At 42.7% G+C, this 27224-nt stretch overlaps 1 protein-coding gene across 5 annotated transcripts in view; it reads left to right on the forward strand.

Moving 5' to 3' along the window:
- The first annotated feature begins 270 nt into the window (after window positions 1–270).
- CFAP65 (cilia and flagella associated protein 65) overlaps window positions 271–27224 on the forward strand; it is a 63020-nt gene continuing 36066 nt past the window's right edge. For 3 of the 5 annotated variants that reach the window (XM_077320730.1, XM_077320733.1, XM_077320735.1), the window contains exons 1-14: window positions 3335–3432; window positions 5316–5398; window positions 5602–5783; window positions 6543–6645; window positions 7185–7351; window positions 8624–8820; window positions 10951–11096; window positions 16289–16511; window positions 17205–17470; window positions 21648–21848; window positions 22289–22651; window positions 23038–23175; window positions 25213–25458; window positions 26860–27084. In XM_077320730.1, coding sequence (XP_077176845.1) covers window positions 5324–5398; window positions 5602–5783; window positions 6543–6645; window positions 7185–7351; window positions 8624–8820; window positions 10951–11096; window positions 16289–16511; window positions 17205–17470; window positions 21648–21848; window positions 22289–22651; window positions 23038–23175; window positions 25213–25458; window positions 26860–27084 — 2532 coding nt within the window. In that variant the 5' untranslated portion in view covers window positions 3335–3432; window positions 5316–5323. Of the gene's footprint in view, window positions 423–3334; window positions 3433–5315; window positions 5399–5601; window positions 5784–6542; window positions 6646–7184; window positions 7352–8623; window positions 8821–10950; window positions 11097–16288; window positions 16512–17204; window positions 17471–21647; window positions 21849–22288; window positions 22652–23037; window positions 23176–25212; window positions 25459–26859; window positions 27085–27224 lie in introns of those variants that run through there. The other 2 variants (XM_077320731.1, XM_077320734.1) reach the window with 2 other exon arrangements.

The following is a 27224-nucleotide window of genomic DNA, read 5'->3' on the forward strand; positions in this document are numbered from 1 at the left end:
ATATATGAAATATTGTTCTCACCCCTTTTTTTCTCTACCTTGATTGTACATGGAAAGATGTCCATTTACAGGAGCAAGATAGAAGAGCATTCACTCCTTGACTTCCCTCCCCCCCCCCTGGCTTCACCCTGTCCTAACAGGCCAGTTCCAACATTCTGCCAGCATTGTTGCATCCTCCTCCTATAACATTAAATTCCTCATCAGTTAACCACCTCACCTGCCTTTGTACATGGACTGATTTCATAGGCACACAACAGAATTTCTTGGCAGCCTGAAAAAAGGAATGTAATTTTCCCTCCCTCCCTCCTTAATTCATAAACAAATTATTCTAGTTTTTCATAATTTAAATTTCTTACAGGGAATATAATCTGATAAATGGACATTTTCCCATCGGCTCCATTGATTTTGTCACCCTAAAAAAAGTAAGCCTGATAATTATACAGTCTTTCATTGTTGATTGAGTTGTCTGAGCTTATAACAATTATCCCATTCTCTTGGTTTTTTCCAGGTTTCATAATTTATTTATTTTACAGGTTGCTTTATGTATTTTATCATTGTATGTGTGCAGTAATTAGACCTTTGAGGAAGATCCAGTGTGGATCAAAACGTGTCAGCGCCAAGTCTTAAGATTGTACAGTGCACAGGATAACTTTTCAGCAATAGGTTTTCAACATATTTCTGATGTTCCTACGATGATATCCAGGGAGTTTGCTTACACCAATGATATAGTGATTGTAGAAAGTGAGAACCAGAGGACTAAAAGGAACTACAGAGGAATCTGTCAAATGGCCATTAAAATGGCAAATGAGATTCAACATGGGCAAGTGTAAAATTATGCATATTGGAGTCAAAACTCCTAACTATAAATTGATGTTAACTGGGAAAAAAGCCTGTTGTAATTAACAATGAGCACTAAGCCTTCCCCCTCCTCCTAGGCAGGCCTGGAGAGGCCATGGTGGGTCTTTTGGGGTGGGAGGAGCACTGGTGGGGACTCCTTTCCTCCCTTCCCCCTGGACAGCCCTGCCGAGGCCAGGAAGGCCGCTTCCAGGGCGGCTCAGAGTGGCGGGAGCGCTGGCGGCGACTGGCTTGCCCCCTCCTGGCTGAAGAGTAAAGCCTTCTTATGACCTATTTTTGGCTCTGACAACCAACAAAGGACTTGTGTTCCTTCTTCTACACAAATTATAATCCACTTCCTATTAAAAGAAAATTTTGGTCAGCTCTTTGCTCCCCGGCAGAAGCTGTTGCGAAACAGGCAGAGCTCCTGGGTCCTGTTGGGAGTATCCACAAAGTGGGAGATTGTTAATTGTGTACCTTTGGTATAACTTTTCTAATTGTAAGAATTTCTGTATACCTGTTCTACTTGTATAATTAATTTGATATTTGCCATGCCATTGTGGTGACGTAATTATTTCAAGGTGCAGGAAAGGACAACTAAAATGATGAAGGGGATAGGAACACCTCTATAAAGAAATCCTAAAAAGGTTAGCTTGAAGAAACAATGACTGAGGGGGTGGTGTGATAGAGGTTTGCAAAATTATACATGGGATAAAGAAGATAAGTAGTTTTATCCCTTTCTGACAATACAGGAACTTGTGGCACTCAATGAAATAAATAGTAGATTTAGAATAAATAAAAAGAAATACTCCACCCAAAGGATAAACATACCACAAGGTGTGTTGGTGGCTACAAGCATTGTCAGCTTTAAGAGAGGATTGGAGAAACATATGGAGCAGAGGCAATGCCTAGGGCAGTGATGCACTGTATTCTTGGTGCTTGGGGGGCAAGAGTGGGAGGGCTGGTGAACCTTCTGAGGGAAAAGGGTGACAAGGAAAATTCCAAAATCAACCCAGCCTCTGGAGGGGTCTTGTTTCAATTCAAAACAGATGGGTAAAGAGACAAATCAACAAACTTGGGTGCTGGACAGTTCTGCCATTAGAGGGAATGAACTGTGACTCAATGGCAGATCCTCTGGCATGTAGAAGGCCTCAGGTTCACTCCCTGGCATATCCAGTGAAAAGGACCATGCAGTAGGTGGTATGAAAGACCTCTGCCCAAGACCCTGGAGAGCTGCTACCAGTCTGAGTAGACAATTCTGACCATAAAGGACCAAGAGTCTGATTCAGTATAAGGCAGCTTCATATGTTCACTATACCATCATGGCAAAAAACGTCATATGTTCACACAGACTCAGACACAGAAGCCTTATATCTCTACAACCTTAGTATAATATCATGGATAAATTGTGTTATAAATATAAAACTGCTAGTTTTGTCTCAGGCTTATAGTAATAATGATTTTTTTTCCAATGTGAGGCAGGTTTCACAGGAAACAGTGCTCAGAAGAGCTACAGATGGGATGTCGAAGAGCTGAACATGACTTCCAAGGCACTCTGTATAGCTTCTTTACATTGTGGCAGATACCTGAGGTGTAGCTGTCCAGATCAATCTCATTTGCAAGCACAGTGATGTTCTCTTTTCCCTTGAAGTCATCATTGTTTTGAAACCTACTGGATCATAGCTTTCCCTGTTACATTATAACTCTTCTGTGAATAACTTTGTAATTTAAAGTCAAACATTTGTTAACATTAGGTGCACATGTGATGTTATCAACCTGATAGCCATGTTAATCTGAGAAAAGGAAGTGAGTATGACTAAAGTTTACTTCCTTTTCTTTCCTTCCATTTTGACATTGTTCAGAAAGCATAATAAAATCAGAGTCCAGTAGCACAAGATAAAAGCATTTTGAACAGTAGTTCTGTTATTCCTCACAGAGCTCTCTCAGCCCCACCTAACTCACTGTGTTGTCAAAAGATGGAAGGGAAGGCAATTGTAAGCCATTTTGAGACTACTTCGGGTAGTATAAAACCAAACTTTTCTTCTTTCTTTCCTTTCCTTCTAAGAGCTAGGAACAGATAACTTCCTATGACAATCTTTAATTGCTAGCTGATTCCCTCTCTCCAGAACAATTATTCTGCTTTTTCTTCTTAACAAACCAAGTTCAAGCAGCAAATTATTTTGACACAGACCCAGTCTTCACACAATTTTTCACATCACATTCATAGTAGTCCTGAAAAGTTGTCCTTCCAGATAGAGAACTGAAACAGCATACACAGCCAGATGCATTTATATTCGAATGTGGGACAAACTTTATTATTGTGCTTCCTATAACCTCCCTCCCTTCCTCATGGATATGGACTGCGCATCTTCCAGGCTCCACTTCACTTTATATCCTCTCCTTCTCACAACCTCCTCTCGCTTCCTGGATTGAGCTCCTTTGCTTGCCGTAAGTGGTTGCTGTGGTAGCCGCCGCCTCGGGTACTTCCGCGTCTTGTTTCCATAGTAACTCCGGGGCGCTTGGAGTTACTCGCCAGCCTCTAGCCTCCTTCCTTGCACTTCTTTGCGTTTTAGGGTTGGAGGAGGGAAAGAAAATTAGGTAGGAACGCGCGATTTTCCTTTCTGCCTCCCCCCGCCCTCATATTCCATGCACAATTCCACCCCCCCATCCATTTGACCTCAGAGGCACACAGTGCCTCTTTTCCACACCCGCTTCCCCTTTGCGCTGTGTTGCACAATGGTGATTGCTGGGTATGTGGCCACTATGACCACATACACAACAGTGATTATTGTTTGTTGATTACGTTATCCTGTTTTCCAGGCCGAACAAAGAGGAGACTTGTGACACCTTCCATCCTAATAGATTTATTGTAACACAAGCAATAAAGCCAAGTGTGCAAGAAAATACAGTAGACTCTAGAAAACTGTTGTTGGTCATTTCTTTAATTTTTCATGAAAAATACAGAACGTGGAAGTGTTTGCAGGATGTTAATCTTCCCAGAGCAAGAGATGGGGACCCCCTTCCATGTGTTGGTCCACAATGTTTATAGACTTTTTGGTTATTTATAAACACTATAAACTTTTGGTTTTCTAGTGTGGGTTTTTTTTTAATGGTGTTATATTTTTAGGGTTTTCTGGTTTATACATTTTTGGGGTTGTGATTGTCTGTTATATAATACCACATACTGTATTTGGGATTATGTTGATGGGATATGGAGACTAGTATTACAGTGGCTTGACAATATGCAACTGGCAATTTTGCGCACAGTCAGGAATTTGGGATTGATCCTTGACGCCTCTCTTACATTGGTGGCTCAGATCAGGAAGGTAGCATGTCAGGCATTTTCCCATCTTCTCCAGGCAAAGTTACTAGTGCCCTATCTGTCCCTGAACAGTGTGGCAATCGTCTCCAGGTTAGACTACTGTAACTCACTCTATGCAGGTCTACCCTTAATCTTGAGCCAGACACTGCAGCTGGTATAAAATGTGTCTGCTCCAGTCCTTATTAGGACACCATATATGCAGCTGCCTTGGTTGCTGGTTGAATTCTGGACCAAGTTTAAGGTGTTTTTCTAACCTTCAAAGACATTTGCTGTCTGGGCCCTGCATATTTAAGGAACACCTCTCCCAATATGCCCCCAGAAGAACTTTAAGATCTCCTAATACTAACATGTTGGTGGTCCCAGCCTAAAGGAAGTGCATCTGGCCTCAACCAGGGTCAGGGCCTTCGTGGACATGACCCTAACCTGGTGGAAGAAGCTGCCAGTCAAGACCCAGGCCCTGACTGAACTACTTAAGCTTACCCTACTAAATTAGGGTCAGAATAAACTAGCACCCAATAAAATGTATGGGCCTCTCTCCATTCATCTCCAGGTTATTCCCTCCCCCCAAATTAGAATCCGATTAACAGAGCATACTGTCCATGAAATGGACCAGGAGGATGATTAACAAATTGATGAGCAAATGTGATAGGGCACCCCAAATTTTAAATAATATTTTAACTGCTATTTTATAAACATGTACATGTGACATGTTGTAAAGTGCTTCAAGCCTATGTGTGGGGAGGGGCGGTATATTCAAACTAATAAATAAATCAAACCAACAAAGAAAATGCAACACTCTTCCTGGGCAGTGATACTCTCTCTGTCTTCTTGCTGCTTGTGGGGGGGGGGCACAGTGGGAGGCCTTCTGGAGTTCTGGCTTGCTAGTGGACCTCCTGATGGCCCCTGGGTTTTGACCACTGTGTGACACAGAGTGTTAGATGGATGCACTATTGGCCTGATCCAACATGGTTTTGCTTTTGTTCCTTAGATCAACTGTTTGGTGAGTTCCCCCTTCCCCGGCAGTGGAGAGCTTGCTCTCTGCAGCCTGCTGGGAAGGGTCTGGAGGGGAGACATTTAAAGGACCCACCAAACAACTGATCCTTCAACTGTAATAATCTTGTCACTTTCTGAACAACTAATATGTTTTTTATTCTCTCAGGTGTCAAGATGCTCACTCAGGTGCACAGATCAACATCCAGATCAGACCCTCTTCAGAGACTCTGTCATGGTGGTGCTACTCAGGTGCATAATCCTTGTTGCTGTGGTGTCAAAAGAGTTATCCTTGCTGGCTTTGAAGACCTGACTATTTTTCCACTGACATTGTTTTAGCTGTTCCAGAATATTTCATTATAAACACAGCTTTTTTCATTAGTTCTTCAAGAGTACTTAAGATAGCTTTTTATTCTGATGAGCATATGCCTCACTTTTCCTTGTTCCTTCAAAAGGTGACTGTTCCCATACAAAGGCCTCTAGTCTCCACCCTGAGAAAAGCTAAGGAGAGGAGCACTTTCTGGGGCATTGAAGTAGCTGAGGCTCTCTACTGGCAGCGATGGTGTCTGGGGAAAGAATTCACCAAACATTTAACGTTGAAAAATATTTGTCTGAAAACCCAGAAGCTAAGGTTCAGGTGGGTAGGCCATGCAAAGGACAATAAGATCTGTGTTCTCTTCATTCTGCACTAGCTTCTTTCTATTGGAGTAGTAACCATTACTAGTGTTCTTTTGAATCACCCTAATCAACCCACTTTATGAAAAACGCTTCATGAGAACTGCTAAGTTTCACGTCTACTTGGCACTTAGGCTGCATAAGGGGGTGCTTATTAAAACAACTAAGTCCAAAATAAGGTAGTCTTGGCTGGAGGAGGGGCCAAGGTCCTCACGCAATAAGATAGCATGGTTGATGATGCTGAAGGCTGCTGAGAGATCCAGCAGAACTATAGCATCACGTTCACCCTATCTAGTTCTTGGTAGAAGTCATCAACCAAGATGACAAAGCAGCCTCTGTCTAGTTAGAGCAGTATAGTTCACTTGGAATATGGAACTATTATTATCTTTTGTCTCCTTGTACAGCCAACATGAGAATGTTTAACAGATTCCTCTGACTGATTGGTTGTATACTGTTAGCATCACTGAATTTGTTGTATTGTGTGCTCTTTCAATTATGCAAAAATTGTTTTATTTATAATTTAAATTTAAATATTTTTACACATAATTATTTTAGGTTTATTGAATTTATCTTATTTTGTATGGTATATCTGTCATATTAGTTTGGTTGTTTCATACATAATACATAAAATATTGCTGAAATTTCAGATTCATAATTTTTTTTTTTTTTTTTTAGCATATCACTTCCATCTCCATTTTCCTTTATGCCTTTGTTTTTTCAGACCACCCGCTACACGTTTCTTTATCACCGTTTTTCCACAACCAATTATTCTGAGCCCTGGGATGTCCTTAGCTCTGCCTATCATCTTCCGACCTTTGGAAAAGGTATGTGTTAGATCTGTTGTGGATCTTTGCCTCCTTTTAATGCCACCAACATAGCTTTGTATGGGAACAGCATTCTCTCTCAAGAGAAGGGAGGGTTTTGAACTGACTGAGCTCTGAGGGGGTGAAAGTGTCAGATGTGCAAACTCAGGTTAGGACTCATCTTACTTCCTAACTAGAAGGAAACCAATTTTAGAAAAGGGAGTGGATAATTTGTTGGGTACAGCCAAAATAGTAGTATAGTGTCAGTTGTCTGTAGCATTCATAGTACTGTCAAGACTAGATGACAGTCACACAAACCTCTCTAGAAAAGATCAAGTAATAACTCGCCAGTCAATCTTCAACATGTTACAGTGAATGAACTGACAAAGAAACAGACCTTCCTGCTGGCATAATTTTATGTGCAGTCAGTCCTCTGTTTACAGCTTGGGGTGCATGAATGTGAAGCTCCTGCTTTATGTACATGGAAGCGCTCTAAATGTTCTTTGCATTTGCTATGGAGAAGCGGTTCAGCCTGATGGTTTGCCTCCCTTCCTATGTAGAAGGAGTATGAAGATAACATCCTCTTTGAACAACTAGAGGGAGGATTCTCTGTTGCCCTGTATGCTAAGCTGCCACGCTTCAGCTTGCTTTTCCCTGAAAGCATTCAGCTCCCTCCCTGTGCTGTCTATGACTGCACATGGGCCTCGTTTATCCTGCACAATGATGGGTGAGTGGACCTGTCCTTTGTCTCCAGAAATGTTTGCATTTGTTGTAGGACCCATTTGCTGGCTGATTCCATTCATAGTTGCTTTTAAAGATTCAGCATAGTAAAGACACAAAATACTCCTAATTGCTTGAAAATGCATTTGATCTGGATGCTGCAGGCAGTTCTGACCAGGGTTTTGAGAATTTCTACAATGAACGTAATTCCAGATGGGTAGCCTTAAGCAGTAAAGTAAAGTGGAGTCCAGTGGTACCTTAAAGTAATAACATATATTCCGTAAGTGTTTGGGCGTTAGAGCTGATGCATCTGATGAAGAACCAAGCATTGACTCATGAAAGCTTATGCTTTAGTTGGATTTTAAGGTGCTACTGGTCTTCTTTTCAGAGTGAATGGCTCTTTAAACTTTCATTTCAAATCAGTCATCTACCTAGGATGATGGTAGCTTGGAGAAGAGTTGTTTCAGTCTGCCCATTGATTTCAGTGGATTTAGAGTAGTACTGCATAGGACAGCCTTGTGAGAATTCCAGTAAATTCCGAGTCCAGATTTTGCTTATGCTATGAGTTCTCCAAATTGCATCAGACAAGCCACTGTTTCACAGCCTCAAGCCCCCCCCCCTCCATTGGCATTATGGGAATAATACTAATATTCCTTCCATGATTGTTGTAAGATTTATTCAGATATTGCAGTTAAAGTATAAAGTATAAAATATCAGGCTATTATAATTAGGTGTAGCCAGTTTGGTGTAGTGGTGAAAAATTAAAAATGCTAACATATAATAAAAATAGTTTTCAGTTATTCTTGCTGTTTGTAGTATAAATAAAGACAAAGTATGACTGAAAATCTAGTAGCTGGAGAGCAATGTAAACATAAATGATTGAGGAGCCAAATAAAATATAGCACTTGCAGATTCAGGCCAACATCTCCTGTGGTTGAGTTTAGTAGAATGCTGCAGGGACAGCTTTCTCTGATTGCTAGACCAGGCTAATCAGTTCAGTGTGCTTTGAGCTATGAGCAAATATTTAGAGGTTTGGGAGAATTCTCTGTTTATTTATTTATTTTTACATTTATATCCTACCCTTTCCCAGAGGCTTATATATATTGCATTGTGCTTTTGGTAAGGAACCCATTGGCATGACATGTACCATCTCCAATACTTGTAGAATAATGTGTAACAGGAGATAGGGTTATCCCATTTCTGCATCATTTTCTGGTTCATATACTCAGTTTCCATGTTGGAGAACATTTAGTTTACAACCTGATTCTGTTTCTTCCAGGGATGTAGATACATGCTTTAGCTGGGAGGTGTCAACACCTTTCAACTTCATTCCTTCCCGTGGCATGTTGGATCCAGGGCAAGAGTGCCTAATAAAGGTGATCTTTCAACCTCACACAGCTCTGGTACATGATGTGTCAGCAACATGCAGCTTTGGAGACATTCAGGAACAGAAGTCCATGAGACTGACAGCTGTAGGTGAGGATGTACGGATTCTGAAAGCAAGGATACATGTGGGAGATATGGTTTTTTAGGCAAAATAAAGGCCTGGGAATCTAGAAGAAACTGGACTCTATAGCATCTAGAAAGTTATTTATACAGTTATCATGAAACAGACAGGAGTTTGTACCTCTATAGGCACTTGTACATGGCAGAATGGGAAGACAAAAAATTCCACCACAACTTGCCTGAACATGACTGAACCATGTCTGTAGTAGCTGCTTTGCTTTGGATAATTCTATCTGGCCATTCCAGTTTAAGACTACTCTCAGACTGTTTCCGCATGAGGAATTTGCCCCTGGACAACCTCTAGTTGCTGGCAGGTGCTAGTGCTATTTCCACTTGATGTTGTCAGTAACTCGAAGCTGTGCAGGAGCTGGTGCAAGTTTTGGCCAGATTTGCCTCGCAATGAGGGAAATCACCAAAACTGAATTTGCCACTCCTTATCGTGCTTCACATCGGGGAACAACCAGGGGCAAGCTTGTGTGGAGGGAGAAACATGTGAAAGTCTCACTAGCATTGTCCCACCCTTGCACCTGCCCTTCCCTCACCATTTCCTGCTTGTGAGAATTTTTTTTAAAGGCAAAGTCTGCATTGCTGCAGGACCACAAAGCTACATTCCCCAAGTTAAAATAAAATGTTCTGTTAATTGTCCTCATCTGTTTTGGTATTGGGCAGCCAAGACATTTCCCCATTTGTGTTTTCTGGTGTTTGGGTTTTAACGGGGAAAGGGGGGGGGGTCATGTGATGAAGCAGCCCCGATGAGCTAGGCATCCATGCTCCTTGTTTTATTATATTAATTTACTTATATTCACATTTATATACTGCCATTCTCAGGCCCAGCCGGCTTGTGGCAGTTTACAGAAAAATCTTAAAAACCCTACACAATACATACATTAAAATGCAAAATACATACAAAATTATGGTAAAAACCAATATGTGAATCTCCCTCCTCTTCCACTTATCCATGCTCTACAATAACAACCACCACTACCCCCGGGGAGAGGACGGGCCTTCAGGCAATGTCTGGCCTATGTGGCTCATACAGAGAGGGACCCGATCTTCCTAGCCTGCCCTCAACCAATTACCTGGCGGAAGAGCTCTGTTTTACAGGCTCTGCGAAACTGTGCTAGCTTCATCAGGGGCCTCAGCTTTTCTGGGAGCTCATTCCACCAGGTCAGGCCAGGATCAAAAAGGCCTTGGTCCTGGTTGAAGCCAGGCATACCTCCCAGGGACCAGGGACAATCAACAGATTTGGACCTGCAGAGCAGAGAGCCCTGTGGGGAGAATAAGGAGACAAGCGGTCCCTCAGATATGTGGGGCCCAGGCCTTGGATGGCCTTAAAGGTAAGAACCAAAACCTTAAACCTGATCCAGAAGCTGGCAACCAATGCAGCTGCCTCAGCACAGGCTGGATATGGGTCCTCCAAGTTGACCTTGTGAGGTCCCTAGCCAGCCACATTTTAAACCAATTGCAATTTCCGGGTCAGAGATAAGGGCAGGCCTGTGTAGAGTGAGCCTTACTGTTCACACAAAATCACTCACTGGGGTCCAGTCACCATGGTCAGCCTCTCACAAATCTACCCGAATGTAAATACAGACCAAAACACCAATAATCCCAAAAAGGGGGGGGGTGCCTTATTGTTGTGGCATTTCTCCACAGCGATGCTGAAGTACTAATTTAAAAAAAAAAATGCTCTTGTAGCATTACTGCATAGCAACATGGAGGTGCCATTTAAAAAAAAATTAATTTTGGGGCTCGGGGAGAGGGGCAGGAAGTTTGAGTCCCTGAAACAACCACTGTGCTGGGATTGGTTGCTTGCAGTGATTGACATGCTGAGGAGTGGGGAAGAGAAGTTCACTTTGTTTTCCCTTGCCACCTTGTGTGACAGCAGGAAAACGTGGGAGGGGTCCCCTGTCAGGATGCTTGCAAACACGTGGCTTCCAACTGTATGTTTGCAAGCAGTCGGTAGCACGAGTTTAACACTTCCATGCAGAAATGGTCTCATTATTCAGGGTGTTGGTCACCCACTCTTTGATGCAACCTGAATTTCTGTGTGTTTTCAGTGTTTTTTTTAAAAAAAACATTATTCTTTATTTCTTTTTGCAGCCAAATATCCCCATCTGCTGGTGAATGTACCAGGAGACACATATGAAGAAGCTGGGCATAGACATTTCCGAGATGTGCTCTGCTTTGGCTCTGTTGCTGTTGGTAGCACTGTGGAAAAATATGTGGAGATCTGCAATATGTCTGTGGTACAGGAATTTTGTTACTGAGTTTACCAAGAGATTATTTGCATGCAGAATCACATGTTCAAGAATAGGGTTGTGCATGGTGGCGTCCGAATCAGCTGTTCCAGGCCGATGCAGCCAGTGCTGCGCTGTGGGGGGGGGGGAGGCGCAGGCGCCAGTGCATCAGTCGGTGCACACACGCAGGTGCGGAGCTCCATGCCTGCCTGTGTGCACTGAGTTACGCACCACCCCCCGCCTCTCCCCCCATCCCCCTGCAGCGTGGCACTGGCTGCGTCGCCCTGGAACAGCCAGTTCAGACGCCGCTGCACACAACCCTATTCAAGAATATGTCCAAGTTCTGTTTCATCTATACATACAGCATACTAATATTTTATAAAGAAGATTCCACTAATTTTATGTTAGTGTGATAAAATGCACTGAAATGTGGTAAAATATATTGAGATGTTGGGCATATGGTATATGATCTAGAGATTGCATCACAGGCTGTACATGATTTTTACAGTTCATGTGTAAGTATATTTTCATAACCAACTCCAGGCCAATTGGTGTAATCATTTTGTGAACTTATTTTTGAAGACATATGGATACTTTTTCTTCAATGGATCCCCCCCCCTAAGTTGTGCTTATTCCAGACACTATTTGGTTACCAAATTTGACCAAATTTCATAGTAAACTAAAGGAAATGAGTTAGTTGAATGCAAACTCAAGTACTGCATTGTTGGTACCAATCACCCATGAAAATGTGCCTTCTTGCTGTTGAGTCTCAAAACCTACTAGAGTGGATTCAGTCATTTTTTCAGAGTAGCATGTTAGGGAGTGCACTCGTGCTGTATAGCAGGGATGGGATGGCTTCTGTGTTGTATAGTCTACTTTTCTCTTTTGTTAGTAAACTACCACTGGCCCATCGGTACGTTTCAAATTTACAAACCACCAATGTGTTCTCAGGATTTATTTACAGTTTGTTGTTAGGTGCGAAGTCATGTCCGACCCATCACGACCCCATGGACAATGATCCTCCAGGCCTTCATGTCCTCTACCATTCCCCGGAGTCCATTTAAGTTTGCCCCGACTGCTTCAGTGACTCCATCCAGCCACCTCATTCTCTGTCGTCCCCTTCTTCTTTTGCCCTCGATCGCTCCCAGCATTAGGCTCTTCTCCAGGGAGTCCTTCTTTCTCACGAGGTGGCCAAAGTATTTGAGTTTCATCTTCAGGATCTGGCCTTCTAAGGAGCAATCAGGGCAATCTCCTCTATGACTGACCGGTTTGTTCGCCTTTATGACTCTACGACTGACCGGTTTGTTCGCATTTCTTCCCCATCTATTTGTCAGGAATTGAGAGGGCCGGATGCCATGATCTTTGTTTTCTTGATGTTGAGTTGCAAGCCAACTTTTGCACTCTCCTCCTTCACCCGCATCAACAGGCTCTTTAGTTCCTCTTTACTTTGCACCATTAGAGTGGTATCATCTGAGGTTGTTGATATTCCTCCCTGCAATCTTGATCCCAATTTGTGACTCCTCTAATCCCGCCTTTTGCATGATGTGCTCTGCATACAAGTTAAATAGGCAAGGCGACAGTATACAGCCTTGCCGAACTCCTTTCTCAATTTTGAACCAATCAGTGATTCCATCTTCAGTTATCACTGTTGCTTCTTGACCTGCACATAAGTTTCTCAAGAGACAAATAAGATGCTCTGGTATTCTCATCTCTTTAAGAATTTGCCACCATTTGTTGTGCTCTACACAATCAAAGGCTTTAGCATAGTCAATGAAGCAGAAGTAGATGTTCTTCTGGAACACTCTAGCTTTCTCCATGATCCAGCGTATGTTGGCAATTTGATCTCTAGTTCCTCTGCCTCTTCGTAATCCTGCCTGTACTTCTGGAAGTTCTCGGTCCACATATTGCTGGAGGCTAGCTTGTAACATTTTGAGCATAACTTTGCTAGCATGAGAAATGAGTGCAATAGTGCGGTAGTTTGAACATTCTTTGGCATTTGCCCTTCTTTGGGATTGGAATGTAAACTGACCTTTTCCAATCCTGTGGCCATTGCTGAGTTTTCCAAATTTGCTGGCATATTGAGTGTGGCACTTTTACTGCATTGTCTTTTAAGATTTTGAATAGTTCAACTGGAATGCTGTCACCACCACTAGCTTTATTGTTGCTCAGACTTCCTTAAGCCCATTTGACTTCACATTCCATGATGTCTGGCTCCAGGTCAGTAACTACCACATTGTGGTTATCAGGGCTGTTAAGCTCGCTCTTGTATAGTTCTTCAGTATAATTTTGCCACCTATTTTAAATCTCTTCTGCTTCTGTGAGGTCCCTACCATTTTGGTCCCTTATCATACCAATCTTTGCATGAAACGTTCTCTTCATATCTCCAATTTTCTTGAAAAGATCTCTGGTCCTCCCCATTCTATTGTTTTCTTCTATTTGTTTGCACTGTTCATTTAAGAAGGCATTCTTATCTCTTCTAGCTTTTCTGTGGAATTCTGCATTCAATTGGGTGTTTCTTTCTCTTTCTCCCTTGCCTTTTACTTCCCTTCTCTCCTTAGCTATTTGTAAAGCTTCCTCAGACAGCCATTTTGATTTCTTGCATTTCTTTTTCTTTGGGATGGTTTTAGTTGCTACCTCTTGTACAATGTTGCGAACCTCCGTCCATAGTTCTTCAGGCACTCTGTCTATCAGATCTAATTCCTTAAATCTATTTGTCACCTCTATTGTATTCGTCGGGGATATGATTTAGTACATACCTGAGTGGCCTAGTGCTTTTCCCTACTTTCTTCAATTTAAGCCTAAATTTTGCAACAAGAAGCTCATGATCTGAACCACAATCAGCTCCTGGTCTTGTTTTTACTGACTGTATAGAACTTCTCCATCTTTGGCTGCAGAGCACATAGTCAATCTGATTTCTGTGTTGACCGTCTGGTGATGTCCATGTATAGAGTCGTCTCTTGGGTTGTTGGAAAAGAGTGTTTGCTATGACCATTGTATTCTCTTGACAAAATTCTACCAGCCTGTGCCCTGCTTCATTTTGTACTCCAAGGCCAAACTTGCCTGTTATCCCGGTTATCTTTTGGCTTCCTACTTTAGCATTCCAATTCCCCATGATGCTAAGTACATCATTTTTTGGCGTTGCTACTAGAAGGTGTTGTATTGCTTCATAGAACTGGTCAACTTCATCCTCTTCAGCAGCAGCGGTTGGGGTGTAGACCTGGATCACTGTGATGTTGAATGGTTTGCCTTGGATTCGAACTGAGATGATTCTGTCATTTTGGGGATTGTATCCCAGTACTGCTTTTCCTACTCTTTTATTTATTATGAAGGCTATTCCATTTCTTCTGCGAGATTCTTGTCCACAGTAGTATACCTGATGGTCATCTGAATTAAATTCACCCATTCCTGTCCATTTGAGTTCACTGATTCCTAAAATGTCGATGTTCAGTCTTGTCATCTCTTGTTTGACCACATCCAGCTTGCCTTGATTCATGGATCTGACATTCCAGGTTCCTATGGAATAAAAATCTTTACAGCATCGGACTGTCTTTTCGCCACCAGTTACTTCCACAACTGAGCATCCTTTCGGCGTTGGCCCAGTCGCTTCATTCATTCTGGCGCTACTTGTACTAGCCATCTGCTAATCCCCAGTAGCATATTGGACACCTTCTGACCTGAGGGGATCATCTTCTAGCGTCATATCGTTTTGCCTTTTGAACTTGTCCATTGGGTGTTCATGGCAAAGATACTGGAGTGGTTTGCCATTTCCTTCTCCAGTGGATCACCTTTTTTCAGAGCTCTCTGCTATGATCTGTCCGTCTTGGGTTGGACCTGCACGGCATAGCTCATAGCTTCACTGATCTACACAAGCCCCCTTGCCACGGCAAGGCAGCGATCCATGAAGGGGGTTATTTATTTATAATAAATCTGTATCAGATGATCTTGAGTTTAGTCTAACCTTTGCAATATTTCGGCAATCAACAGGTGTTAGGTAGCTTACTAGAAATGAACTAGAGGTTACTTGGTGGACATTTGATTTTCAAGGCACGTGTCTATAATAGGTGGATTTAGCAGATTGCAAAAAATAGGTACTCCATGGGTCAGACCAATAATTTAATGTTTCATGGACATATTTCCATGAACATATGTTTTCATGGACATGTTTCCATAAACACTATTCTGTGTCCAACTTCTTGATGACTTTTCCTTCCATCTTTCACTATCAGTTTTACCTTATTAGGCTGAACAATTTTCCAATTTGCTTCTTGCTGGTATTAATTCCTATAACAGTGCCTTTCACTCCTGATTTCTATAAAAATTGAGGTAAACATGGTTCATTTACTGAATAGCTCCTGAGATGTGTTGCTGAATATTAGAGATTAGTACATCATGAGACTTGTTTTGGATTTATATCAGGCTGCTATGATAAATGTTAGATTGGGTCTAGCAATCCATTTGAAAAGCACTGATGGTCATGGATCTTCCCTGCTTTCACTTCTCCTGTCCTGCAAGTATTTCAGTCCAAGGAAAGTGAGTAATAATGTACAATAATCTGTGATGTCTGAGGTATGAAGTTCCAGAAAAAGTTCATTATTCTAAAGTTCTGTATTATACTTGTTCTCTTGAAATTTAAGTTTGCATCCAACTAACTCACTTCCTTTAGTTTAGTATGAAATTTGTGTTTCCTGTTCTCATTGTTTTTCATGTTTTTATGGTAGCAAAAACTAAGGTACATATGCAAAAGCAGCAGAGAATGTAGTCTGCAGTACTGGATGCGTACCAAATAGTACAGTTTACTGTACTAAATTATAAATAATGCATTTCATATCATTAAAGCAATTAAATAAATCTAGGCTTGATAAGAAATAAAGTATTACATATATCTCAGTTTCCCCTGAATTTCTGTTTTGTGTGTGTGTCAAGTTTTGTCAAGTTGCAGGTGTTTAGGCAGTGGAGATTTTTACCACACAAAACTGTATTTAGTCTCTGTTCATCCAACACAGTACCTTAGGAATTGAGAATACCGATCTGATTGCCTCCTGGCGCATTTCCACTACTTAGCCGAAGGGGATATGAGTGGCTTGCATGAGAATCCCCCAAATGTTCCTTTGGCTCAGATTCCGCTGATCTGAGTTACCTCATGCAGGGCAGGCTTTTCTCTCCTCAGAGAGAAGGATGTAACTCTGTTTGATTCTTGATAGGTTAATGCTCCGTTCCGGATTGAAAGATCAAAAGAATTAATGCTTCGTGATAGTGACTTCTCTTGTGATGTTACCCAAGCCACTGTTTCAGCTGGTGGGAAGTTTCTTGTCCCCTTGTGCTTCAGTCCAAGGATTGTGGGTATGAACAGTGTGGACTACTTTACTGTTGCACCTGCTGGCAATGTGACACGTTCAGTGTTGAAGTTGACAGGATCATGCAAAGGTACAAGGCACAGAGAACCCTTTTGATTTTCCATGCTGTATTAAAACATACATACTAGTATTTCTCTGTTGTTTCTGCCAATCCCTGTAGAGGTAGGTTGAATTATATTGAACTATAACAAGTATAGGTATATGAAATTTTGTGTAGAAAGTTAAATAATATCTATGTACTATATGTTTTCCACAGTTAATAGGTCTTTTAAATTTTCCATGGAATGTAATATATTGCATCATAGTATTTTTTGTGATTTTCAGTATTTTATTGCTGCTGGCTTGCAGGTCACTCCCTATGTAGCCCGTTTCTAGTTCCAGCAACATTTTGTATTTTTTGCAGCTGAAGATCAAAAGCAATTACTTTTATGACTACAAGCATAACAACCAAATTAGAGTAAGAAAAAGACTTGTACATCACCTTTTCAAAGTCAGCAGCAACATGTCCTTTTTTTTCTTTTTTGCCATCAAGTCGCAACAGATTTATGGGGACTGTGCAGGATTTTCAAGGCCAGAGGCATTCAGAGGTAGTTTGCTATTGCCTGCCTCTGTGTCAGGACCCTGGTATTCCTTGGAGGTGTCCCATCCAAATAATAGACAGGGCTGACCCTGCTCAGCTACTGAGATCTTATGAGATTGGGCTAGCCTGGATCATCCAGGTCATGGTGACACAGTGTGAAAATTGTCTTGCCTATCATTATAGGTCCTGGAGTTTCTCTTCAGCATCCTTTTGTCTACTTCAGCTGCATTAACCTTGGGGAGAGCTTAGTTCGGCCATTAAACATCACCAATACTTCTGATGTCCTAGCCTATTATCAGTTTGACATTGACTGCAGTCAGAGTATCTTTTCTATTGACCACCCATGTGGAACATTGGCTGGGATGTCCACTGTTACACTGAAGGTGACCTTCCAGCCCACCTTTCCAATGATTTATTACCGAAGAGTAGTTTGCCTTATACATCACCAGGTAAGAGTACTGGGTACTGTCTTCCACTGGTGTTGCTTTGGTTGCATTTCCCTCTGTTAAAGATATGGTGTTTGAGAAGTGTTCTACCGGGAGAACAGAATCCCGTCTTTTGACTGGCCCCCATGCTTACGCAAAATAATTCCTGCTGTATCACATTGTATGTCAGCTTGACAAAAGCACCTTTTAAAATCTGAGCCGCAAGCTCTACAGGTTGTATTTAATCTTTTAGTCCTGCTATATTGCACAACCCCTCCCCATGTGAACAAAGGTATTTGATTTCAATTCATCACCTTGTTAGGGGAATTAGACTTGCAGTCCTCTAGACCAGTGGTCCCCAACCTTTTTCGGGCTGGGGAAGGGAAATGGGGGACCGGGGAGAGAGGGAGGCGTGGATGCCGGCGGGCACAAACACACAGGCGCAGAGATGCCGTGCTTGTGCGTTTGCGCCCGCCGGGCCCACACCTCCTGATGGCTCCTGGTGCAGTGAGCACCGCACTGCGTGGGGGGGGGAGGCGTGGGCACCGGCGCGGCAGCTCCATGCCTGCGTGTTTGGCGCCTGCGCCTCCTCCCCATAGCCAAAGCAGCCGATCGCTCCCAGTGCAGCGAGCGGTGCACTGCAGGGGGGGAGGGAGGCATGCCCCTGGCGCGCCGACACCTGAGCCTCCCCCCCCCCCACTGCGGCCCGGTACCGGTTTGCCGCCCAGGGATTGGGGAACACTGCTTTTGGAATAGAAAAAGAGAGCATATTCACAAAGCATTCATAGTGGTAGCAGAAAAAACAGTAGTTCAAAGAGCTTTTTTTGGAAAGAGCTTTCTTGGAGTGACTAGAGAACCCCAAGCTTTCTTGCAGGAGACAAATTATGTAGGTCTTTTCTATTTTGGCTTTAGACCTGGTTATGGGACTCAACAGCCTTGGTCTCCCTGGTGGATGACTTATGCTGGCAGATAGAGAGAAGAAATATGATCCTGTTGAATCTTTTGGAACTCTCAGCAGCTTTTGATACTATCAATCAGAATGTCCTTTTGGACTGCATATCTTGGCTGGGATTGGGAGGCACATTTCTGCTGTGATTCTGACCTTACTTGGATGGTAGGTTTCAGAAGATGGTGCTGGAGAATGGCTGTTTTGGCCTATGGGGTTCTACAAGGTTCCCTCTTGTCCACCCTACTGTTTAACACCTACATACTTCTTGTTAAGGTGAAGTTTTGGAGTAGATATGAGCTAATAAACTTAAGGTTAATCTTGACAGGATGGAAGAACTGCTGGAGAGTGGAGGATCTGACCTGGGGTTGTGCTCCTCTGGAAGGAACAGATCCATAGTTTGGGAGTGCTCTTAGACTCAGGCCTACTGCTAGATAAGACATTAGCGCAGGGGCTCATGGGAATTCGCTGGCAGGGGCTCATGGGAATTGTAGTCCATGGACATCTGGAGGGCCGCAGTTTGACTACCCCTGCATTAGCGTCTGTGGCCAAGAGTGCCTTTTACCAGCTTTGACTGGCTAGCCAGTTGTAGGCTTTTTTGGGCAGAAAGGTCTAACCCATGTGGTATTTGCCTAGGCTACATCTAGATTTATTTATTTATTACATTTATATATCACTCTCCCCTGAGGCTCAGGACGGTTCACATGAAATGTAGAGGAGCAGGAACAATACCGTAAACTCAGTGACTATGTCAAATGGATAACATAATGACAGTAATAAACAGAGAGAACAGTAATTCATAATCTTAACATTCTAACTGTCCCATGGTTGGCCGGTTCAGGATGATTGGTTTCATGGGAGGGGGGTTCGGGGCCCAATAGATACTGTTAGTTTTGGCCAACCTCAGCCAAATGCCTGTTGGAAGTGCTCTCTTCTGCAGGCCCTGCAGAATTGTTCTAGCTCTGTCAGGGCCCTGATTTCCTCTGGGAGCTTGTTCCGCCAAGTGGTGGACAGGACAGAGAAAGCTCTCGCCCTGGTTGAGGTCAAGTGAACTTCCTTGGAGCCAGGGATCACCAGTCAGTTGGAGGTGGTGGAGCATAACGCTCTTTGAGGGGTGTAGGCAGAGAGGCGGTCCCTCTGGTACATTGGCCCCAGACCACGTATGGCCTTAAAGGTGATTACCAGAAAAAAAAGTCTGATCTGGAATTCGATTGGTAAACAGTGCAGTTGTTGGAGAATGGACTGAACGTGGGACCTCCAGGGTGTTGCTATGAGGATCCTGGCCACAGTATTCTGGACCACATGTAGTTTCTGGATCAATGTTAAGGGTAGGCCTGAGTAGAGCGAGTTGCAGAAGTCCAGTCTAGAGGTGACTGTCACATGGATCACTATGGCTAGGAGTTCCAGGGCCAAGTAGGGTGCTAGTAGCTTGGCTTGGCAAAGGTTTTAGAATGCCAGACGCTCTACTCTTGTGACCAGTGTCTCCATTGAGAGGGAGGCATTGAGGATCATGCTCAGGTTCCTGGCGGAGTGAGCCACTGATAGTTGCACACTGTCCAGGTTGGGCAAGCATGCTTCCTCTCTTGGCTCCTTCCTGCCCAGCCACAGGGCCTCTGTCTTTGAAAGACTGAGCTTCAGCTGACTCTGCTTGAGCCACCTTGTCACTGCTTCCTGGCACCTGGCTAATGCTTCTGCGGGAATCAGGAGGAAGAGTTGGGTGTCATTTGCATATTGGTGACATCCCAGCCTGAACTTCCATACCAGAGGGCACATGAAGATGTTAAATAAGGATTGGAGAGAGGACTGCTCCCTGAGGGACTTCACATGCAAGTTGGTGGCAGCTTGATGATCTCTCTCCTATTACAACCCTCTGTCTGTAACCCTGGAGAAAGGAGATCAGCCATTGAAGGGCTGTTCTGCATATCCCAGCATTGGTGAAGTGGTGAGCTAGAAGCTCATGGTCGAATTTTTCAAACACTGCTAAGAGTTCTAGGAGCACAAGCAGCACTGACTCACCTCTATCCAACTGGCGATGAAGGTCATCCATCAGGGCCATTTGCGCTGTATCTACCCCATGGCCAGGCTGGAAACCTGACTGGCATGGGTCTAGGACTAAGCTTCTTCCAAGAATGCTGATACTGGATCTGCAACAGCCCTTTCAACCATTTTCCCCAGAAATACTAAGTTCGAGATGTGATGATAATTGTCAGGATCTCATGAGTCCAGAGATGGTTTTTTCAGCAGCGGGTATACCACTGCCTCTTTTACTCCTTCCAAGAATTCTCCCATTGAGAGGGAGAGGTTGATTATCTCCTGGAGGGGAGCCCCTATTCTTAAATCAGTTGTTTTTAGTAGCCATGATGGGCAGGGGTCTAGTAGGCACGTGGTTGGCCTTACTGCTGCTAAATTAAATTAAATTATTACATTTAATTATTGCAATGCACCGTATGTGAGGCTGCCTTTGAGACATGTTCAGATACTTCAGTTGGTCCTGACCCACTGCTTTCTCCCTTATGAACCTGCCTGTCTGCAATTGTCACCGTTACAGGCCCTGCCAGGGAGCATCTACCTTCTGAGGTTAGGCAGGTGGCAACTGGGAGAAGGGTCTCCTCAGTCATGACATCAGAGCTCTGGAACTCTCTCTTCAGAGAGATATGGCTGTCCCATTTTTGTGCCATTTTCTGCCAACGGGTGATCTCTCCTTCCTGCCCAATATTTCAACTGCTGTTTTTATGTCTTTCTATGTATTTAACTCTGTTTTAAATTTGTTTGAATAAGTGTGAGCTCACACTTTCTAATTCTCATCTTATGAATCTGGCCAAGCAATTTAGTAGAGCACTAAATGTATTTATTTTATTATTTTTATCCCAACTTTTCTCCAAGGATTGAAAACAACATTTTGGCTTCACAATAGTTTGTAAGGTTAGCTAGATTAAGTGATAAGACTCGTGTCGCTAAGGTAGCACGAGAGCTGCTTTTCCATGAGGAGCTTCTATATTGCTGACAGCGGCTTATCACAGAATCTCACAGAATTGTTACACCCAATACTGAACATGCTGATTCTATATTTTTGAGTGGTCCTTAGCCATATAGTTGAGTTATTTAAGTTGGAAAAATTACTCCCACACAGGTGTAGTAATATTTAAAGGGTCCCTGATGCAACATATTGATAAAGATGAATGACAGAAGCTATAATCTAGAGCAGAGTGTAGGCAAAATTGGTTGTTCTCTCTTTGTATTTCTGGTGCCTCTCAGGATCCATTGTTCCTTGATTTGTTTGGGACATGCCACTCAGACACAATGAAACCAGAAATTCTGAAACTGAAGGACCTTACCAGATACAGGACACATATGGCCCGAGGACTGACCTTTTATCCGCCAGATGTCCTGGGTACCATGCTGAGGGAAGGCAAACTGCTGCTGGATGAAAATGAAGCCCTCACACTCCCACCAGAGGTAAAGCATGTCTGTTGGACCAAAATTACCCTCTTCTGCTCCCATGACTATGAATGTTTAATATGAATACAGTCTTGGTACCCCATGAATGTGCCTGTGGGGAGGCCCAATTGCTCATGATATTTTTGCAATAGTTCTGCTTACTCTGAGTGCATTATCATTAAATGATATCTACCGTGAAACTGCTAAATAATATAGGGCTTTACACTTATTTCCTATCCTTCATGGGCTTCCATTAATCAGGACCAATTTTAAGGTTGATTGGCTATAGGGATCTGGATTTTCTTGTGGATGGGCATCCTTCTGTCGTTCATTTCTTACTTTTTGCTATAGTAGCCAGAGAACTTGCCAGGGTCACATGAACTCCCATCTATTCTGACTGTTCTGCTATCTTCAGGATATATTCAGTTAAGTAAGAGATATCTCTCCTTTGTTTCTAGATGCTGGAGGACAAGGCACCTGAGGAATATCCTTCTCTTGAGCCCATGGTTGAATACTTTCATGATGGTATAAACAATGACCTCACTGTGTTCCCTCCTCATATCAACCTGAACGTCAAGGAGTTTGATTTTGGCTGCTGTGCAAAGCTTCAAAATATACAACCACTTCCCCTCTGCCTGACCAATTGCACAAAAGGAAAAATCACTGTCAAATGGACAAACAAGCCAGAGAGTCCTTTCCAGGTGGACCCAGATAGCTGTGACATCCCACCTTTAAAATCTATGGCTTTCTGTGTCACTTTCCAGCCTCCTCAGCTCAACTCTTTGTATGCAGCAGAACTAGAAGGATTTGCCTTCTACAAGGTGGGCAGGAATCTATGCCAAAGGCATTCATAGCATGTTATTTCCAACTTGGTCTTTATAAATGATTGTGAAGGTTCCAAGAAAAATATTGTTCCCAGCTTGATCTGGGAGACTGGCTGGCAGGGATACTATGTGTAAAAGTTGCCTTGAGTAGATCATGAATCACCCATGCCCACCAAGAAGAGGACAAGTTTTAAAATGTAGCTAGTGATCGACTTGGAATTTCTACTGAAGGGCCATTACCTTCCCTTTCTATTGAAAGCTTATGACTAAAGGGAGGAATATACATTTTTCCAGAAATAAATACAACTAAAATTCTGACTGGATACTAAATGGAGGAACCCCTGCCTTGGTATCTTTCTAATCCAACAAGTCTTACTTTATAGGTGTTACGGAACTACAACAATATTGAGGAGCCCAGCACCATATGCCCATCCTGGAGCTTCACCGTCCGCTTGCGTGGACATACTTTTGAACCTGAGCGACAACACTTCATCCCACAGTATACTTTGGATTGCCACAAGGTGAGCATTGTGGCTTTCTTCCCTTGAGGTGGTTTATTTGTAGTCTAACTCTGTCTGACTGCAGAGTGGGAGGGATTTATCATTAATTTCTATTTCTTCCTTGGAGAAGTGCTTTATAGGCTTTTAGTTCAGGCACTGTCCTGGTAAATTAATCTGTTTCCAGTTAACAAAAGAAAAAGTATTCTGAAAAATCATGTTGTGTTCAAGGACATCTGTTGGCACAGACTGGGCACAGTTATGAACTGATTTATACTGAGTTAAAAGCAGACTTTTTATCCATTTGACCACATTGGCTTTCTTTCCACTGTTGCAAATCTACAGATGTACCCAGAAGCTTGCTTTGTGCAGTTCCCTACTGAATGGTGCATGGGTTTTGTTTTTGTTTTTGTTTTTTGTTCTATTTCCTCAGAGAAATCCAGCCTGAGGTTCTAAGTTAGCATTTCTTGGCTGGTACCTTATCCAACTTAATGACAGCAGAGGTCAGTAGAGTTCCACTTATAATTTCATTTGATAACACACACCATTTCCATAGTTTTGCAAGTGTGCAGGATTCTGTGCGATCCCTGTTTTGTTAGTTCTTGGAAGTCTGTGGGCCATATTTGTTAATATTGCTGTTGGGGAGATGGGGTGAAGATTTTGTAAATATCTTCCAGCAAGGAAGTGTCTAAAGTTTCTTCTGAACTCAGTGGCCAGACAACTACTGTAAAATATTTCACACAGGGTTGCTGTTGAAGAGTGTTTAAAGTTTCAGCAGCTCTAAAATACAGTTGTTGGCTGGGGCAAGTCAACAGGAACATGTTTCTCCTATTTTGTTTAGGTTGTCAGTTAATTTCCAGGTCCAGTTATAGGCACTGATGATGTTCTTTAAATTCCTACATTGCTCTGGGAACAGCGCATGTTATAGAGCTACCCAAACACCAAGGTAATCCTGCAAGGTTCTTTATGTGCCCCTGTCAGTGGATACATGATGGGTGGCCACAAAAGAGTGGGCCTTATTGGTAGCAGCACAGCATGTGCTCCTGAAGAAAGATACATACGGTTCCTTCTCTGCAAATGTTTAATGGCTGTCAAAAACAACCCTTTTTAAGGGACACTTTGAATTATAGGGACTTGAATTGTTTCCCTAATTATGAGCTGTTATTCTTTCAAGGTTGAAGAATTTAGTAGTTTTATTAATGATATTTTGCTAACGCTGAAATTAATTTTATGGCTGTTTTTTCTGCTGAGTATAAAAGAGGGGCCCAACAATTTAGTCTCAAAGCAGAGAAAAATAAAAAGCTTATTACTGCAGGAATGTCCTGAGAGAAAGGTTGATTTACAGATCTCCTGACAAAGCAACATGCAAAATTTGTAGGGGTCTTTGAGTGGAACATAATATACTTTTTGCCCAGAGCACCATTGTTTTTTCTTTGCTGATTTGCTTTGTCTGCTGGTAACTACTGTGTCTTCTATTGATGATGATGACAGTGTTGGCTGTGTTTTTTTGTATCGTTTTGCTGACTTTTGTTGTAAACTGCCTACGTGGGATGGAAAATCAATGGTTTAAATGAAATCTTTAGATCCTAAATCACTCACTCCTCCCCATGATTACTTCTCATGTTCGATGTAATCAATAGGTACTTGGTCTTTTAATTTTGGGTCTCTCTCTGTCTGCCAATAGTTATGGTTAAACTAGAAGACTTGAGTTAATATTCCCGCGTGGCTCTGAGTCTTACTGGGTGATTTTGAGCCAGTCACACTTGTATTATCTCTCAGCCTAACCTATGTCCTAGGGTTCTTGTGATAATAAAATGGGGCAGAGAGAGCTCTACATACCATCCTGCACTTCTTGGAGGAGGGACAAGACAAATATTTAGAAGATAAGAGTCAGATTATCCAAATAAGTTCGCTAACCCTTTATGGTAAGCCTGGTGTTATGGTGCTGTGTTATTAGTTGCTGTTTGTATTTTTAGAAGGAATTAAAGTTCTCATAAATCATATTGCCAAGGCTAATTCAGATGACTATTCTTTCCGTCCACCCACTTTTCTGCCTTCTAGGTCTTTCCTCCAGTATGCCAGAACACTACCACATATTGCAGCATGCTACTCTGCAACACAGGCACCACCGCCATCAGCTTCCACATGAGCCTGGAAAAGTGTCCTTCCATTCTGGTCAAGCCTCACAATGGTTTTATTGCACCTGGAGCTCACCAGATCCTCATCCTTTCCACCTGTCCACAGGATGCCTCTGTCCAGCAGCATTGCTTATCCTTGCATCTCAATTTTTCTCCATCATTCACAAAGGTGGGGGCAAATTTGCCCATTGAATTACTAGCACATCATTTTCTTCCTTGATAGTTGACAGCAAACCTTGAAGAGCTTTTCAGAGATTCCAGACAGAACATGAAGGAAGGGGGAATACGTATACTGGTACAAGCCATCTGCTCTCTCTACGCTGGCTGAGACATCACGTAATAAACTTATTATGTGATGTCTCAGCCAGCGGTTTTGATCATCATATGTAATTGTTTTTTTGAAAAGCTTGCTTGTTTCAAACAGATCTGTCTTTGATTTTTTAATGATTTGTTCATTTGTTCATGACTTGTTTTTAATGATTTATTCATTTTGGGTGAAAGATGGAAGTATCACAACAAAATTTGAACCTAAAGGCACCTTTAAGACCAAAAAGATTTATTCAAGGCGTGAGCTTTCGTGTGCATGCACTCTTCCTCAGTCAATGGAACAGGGATCATAAGAGGACAGATATAAGGAGAAAGTAAATTAGTAGCAGATTAGTAAGCAGCATCATAAGTCCAGTTGTTGTTGTTGTTGTTGTTGTTATTATTGTTATTACACTGGGATTTATTTCCCGCCACTCCCCAAAGGCTCATGGCAGGTTACAAATATGCAGTATGATAATTCTTTGCTAGAAAAGCACTCCTTTGAGTTCAGTTGTTGTTCACAAATGCTTTGGGGCAATAAAAATGTAAAGTTAGTGATTAATGGCAGACACTTTCCCAGTTGTGAAAAGAAGTAATTAAAAGCAATTTAAATTCAAGTGGCTAGCTGTGCTGGTCTGAAGTAGCACAACAATAGAGTCCAATAGCACCTTTAAGACCAACAAAGATATATTCAAGGCTGGTTGCATCTACACGATTATTAAGAAGGAAAGCTCATTGCAACCAGGAATGCAATGGGCATTAGGACCCAGGGGACACTGGCAGGCGCAGATCTCTCTCTCTTGCAGAAGGAGCCATAGGAAGTAATCAGGGCTCCTTCAAAGCAAGGGAAGCAAGGGTCGTTTGCAGTTTGTCTCTGCCTGTCTGTCTCTTTCCTTGCAGCAGGAGTCAAAGCAGGTAATCAGGGGTCGTTTGCAGTTTGGCAGGGCTCTCTGTGTGTCTGAGAGCAAAGTGACTAGCCTCCTGGGAAGGAGGGCGGGAGCTGGAGAGGGAGCACCAATCGGAGTGCGGCCAGCAAAGCTGGTTGGCCCTATTCCATCTCGGACAGCCAGAACACTCTCCACCCCCAGGGCTGTTAAGAGGAACAATGGATAAGGATTTGTATAATTATATGCATTCTTATGTTGGTCCTAGCTATTTCAGGCCTGTCTTTGCTAGCCTAGAGTTCAGCTCAGTTTTGCCTTGTAGAAGCACCATGGTTGGAAGTATGTTGGCTAAAGATTACTGTTGATGTTTGTGTCTTCAGGAAATCATTCTCCAGAGCAGTGCTGAGCCTCTTGTCCTACTCTTAGAAGGTGATGGCAGCCTCTATTTCAAGCCCACATGTGTGGGTCTCTCTTCCTCACGTACCTTTACTATAAAGAACTCCACTCGGCTACCCATGTTCTTCAGGTGGAAGATCCAGCAGACTGACAAAAAGCTCCTGTCTGTCCAGCCTGCTGAAGGGACTATTCTTCCCAAGGAAGCTTTGGTGAGCAGACACACTGTTTCTCCTGAGTACTTTGAAGGAATGGTAACACAGTTCACTTTCAGCCTTGGATGGTTCTATGCGTCCATTTTCCCTGGAAAAAAACTAGATAAGCACATTCACATATACATGTAATAATGGCT

The sequence above is a fragment of the Paroedura picta genome, chromosome 2 (assembly GCF_049243985.1).
Source record: "Paroedura picta isolate Pp20150507F chromosome 2, Ppicta_v3.0, whole genome shotgun sequence".
NCBI classification, from domain to species: Eukaryota; Metazoa; Chordata; class Lepidosauria; order Squamata; family Gekkonidae; genus Paroedura; species Paroedura picta.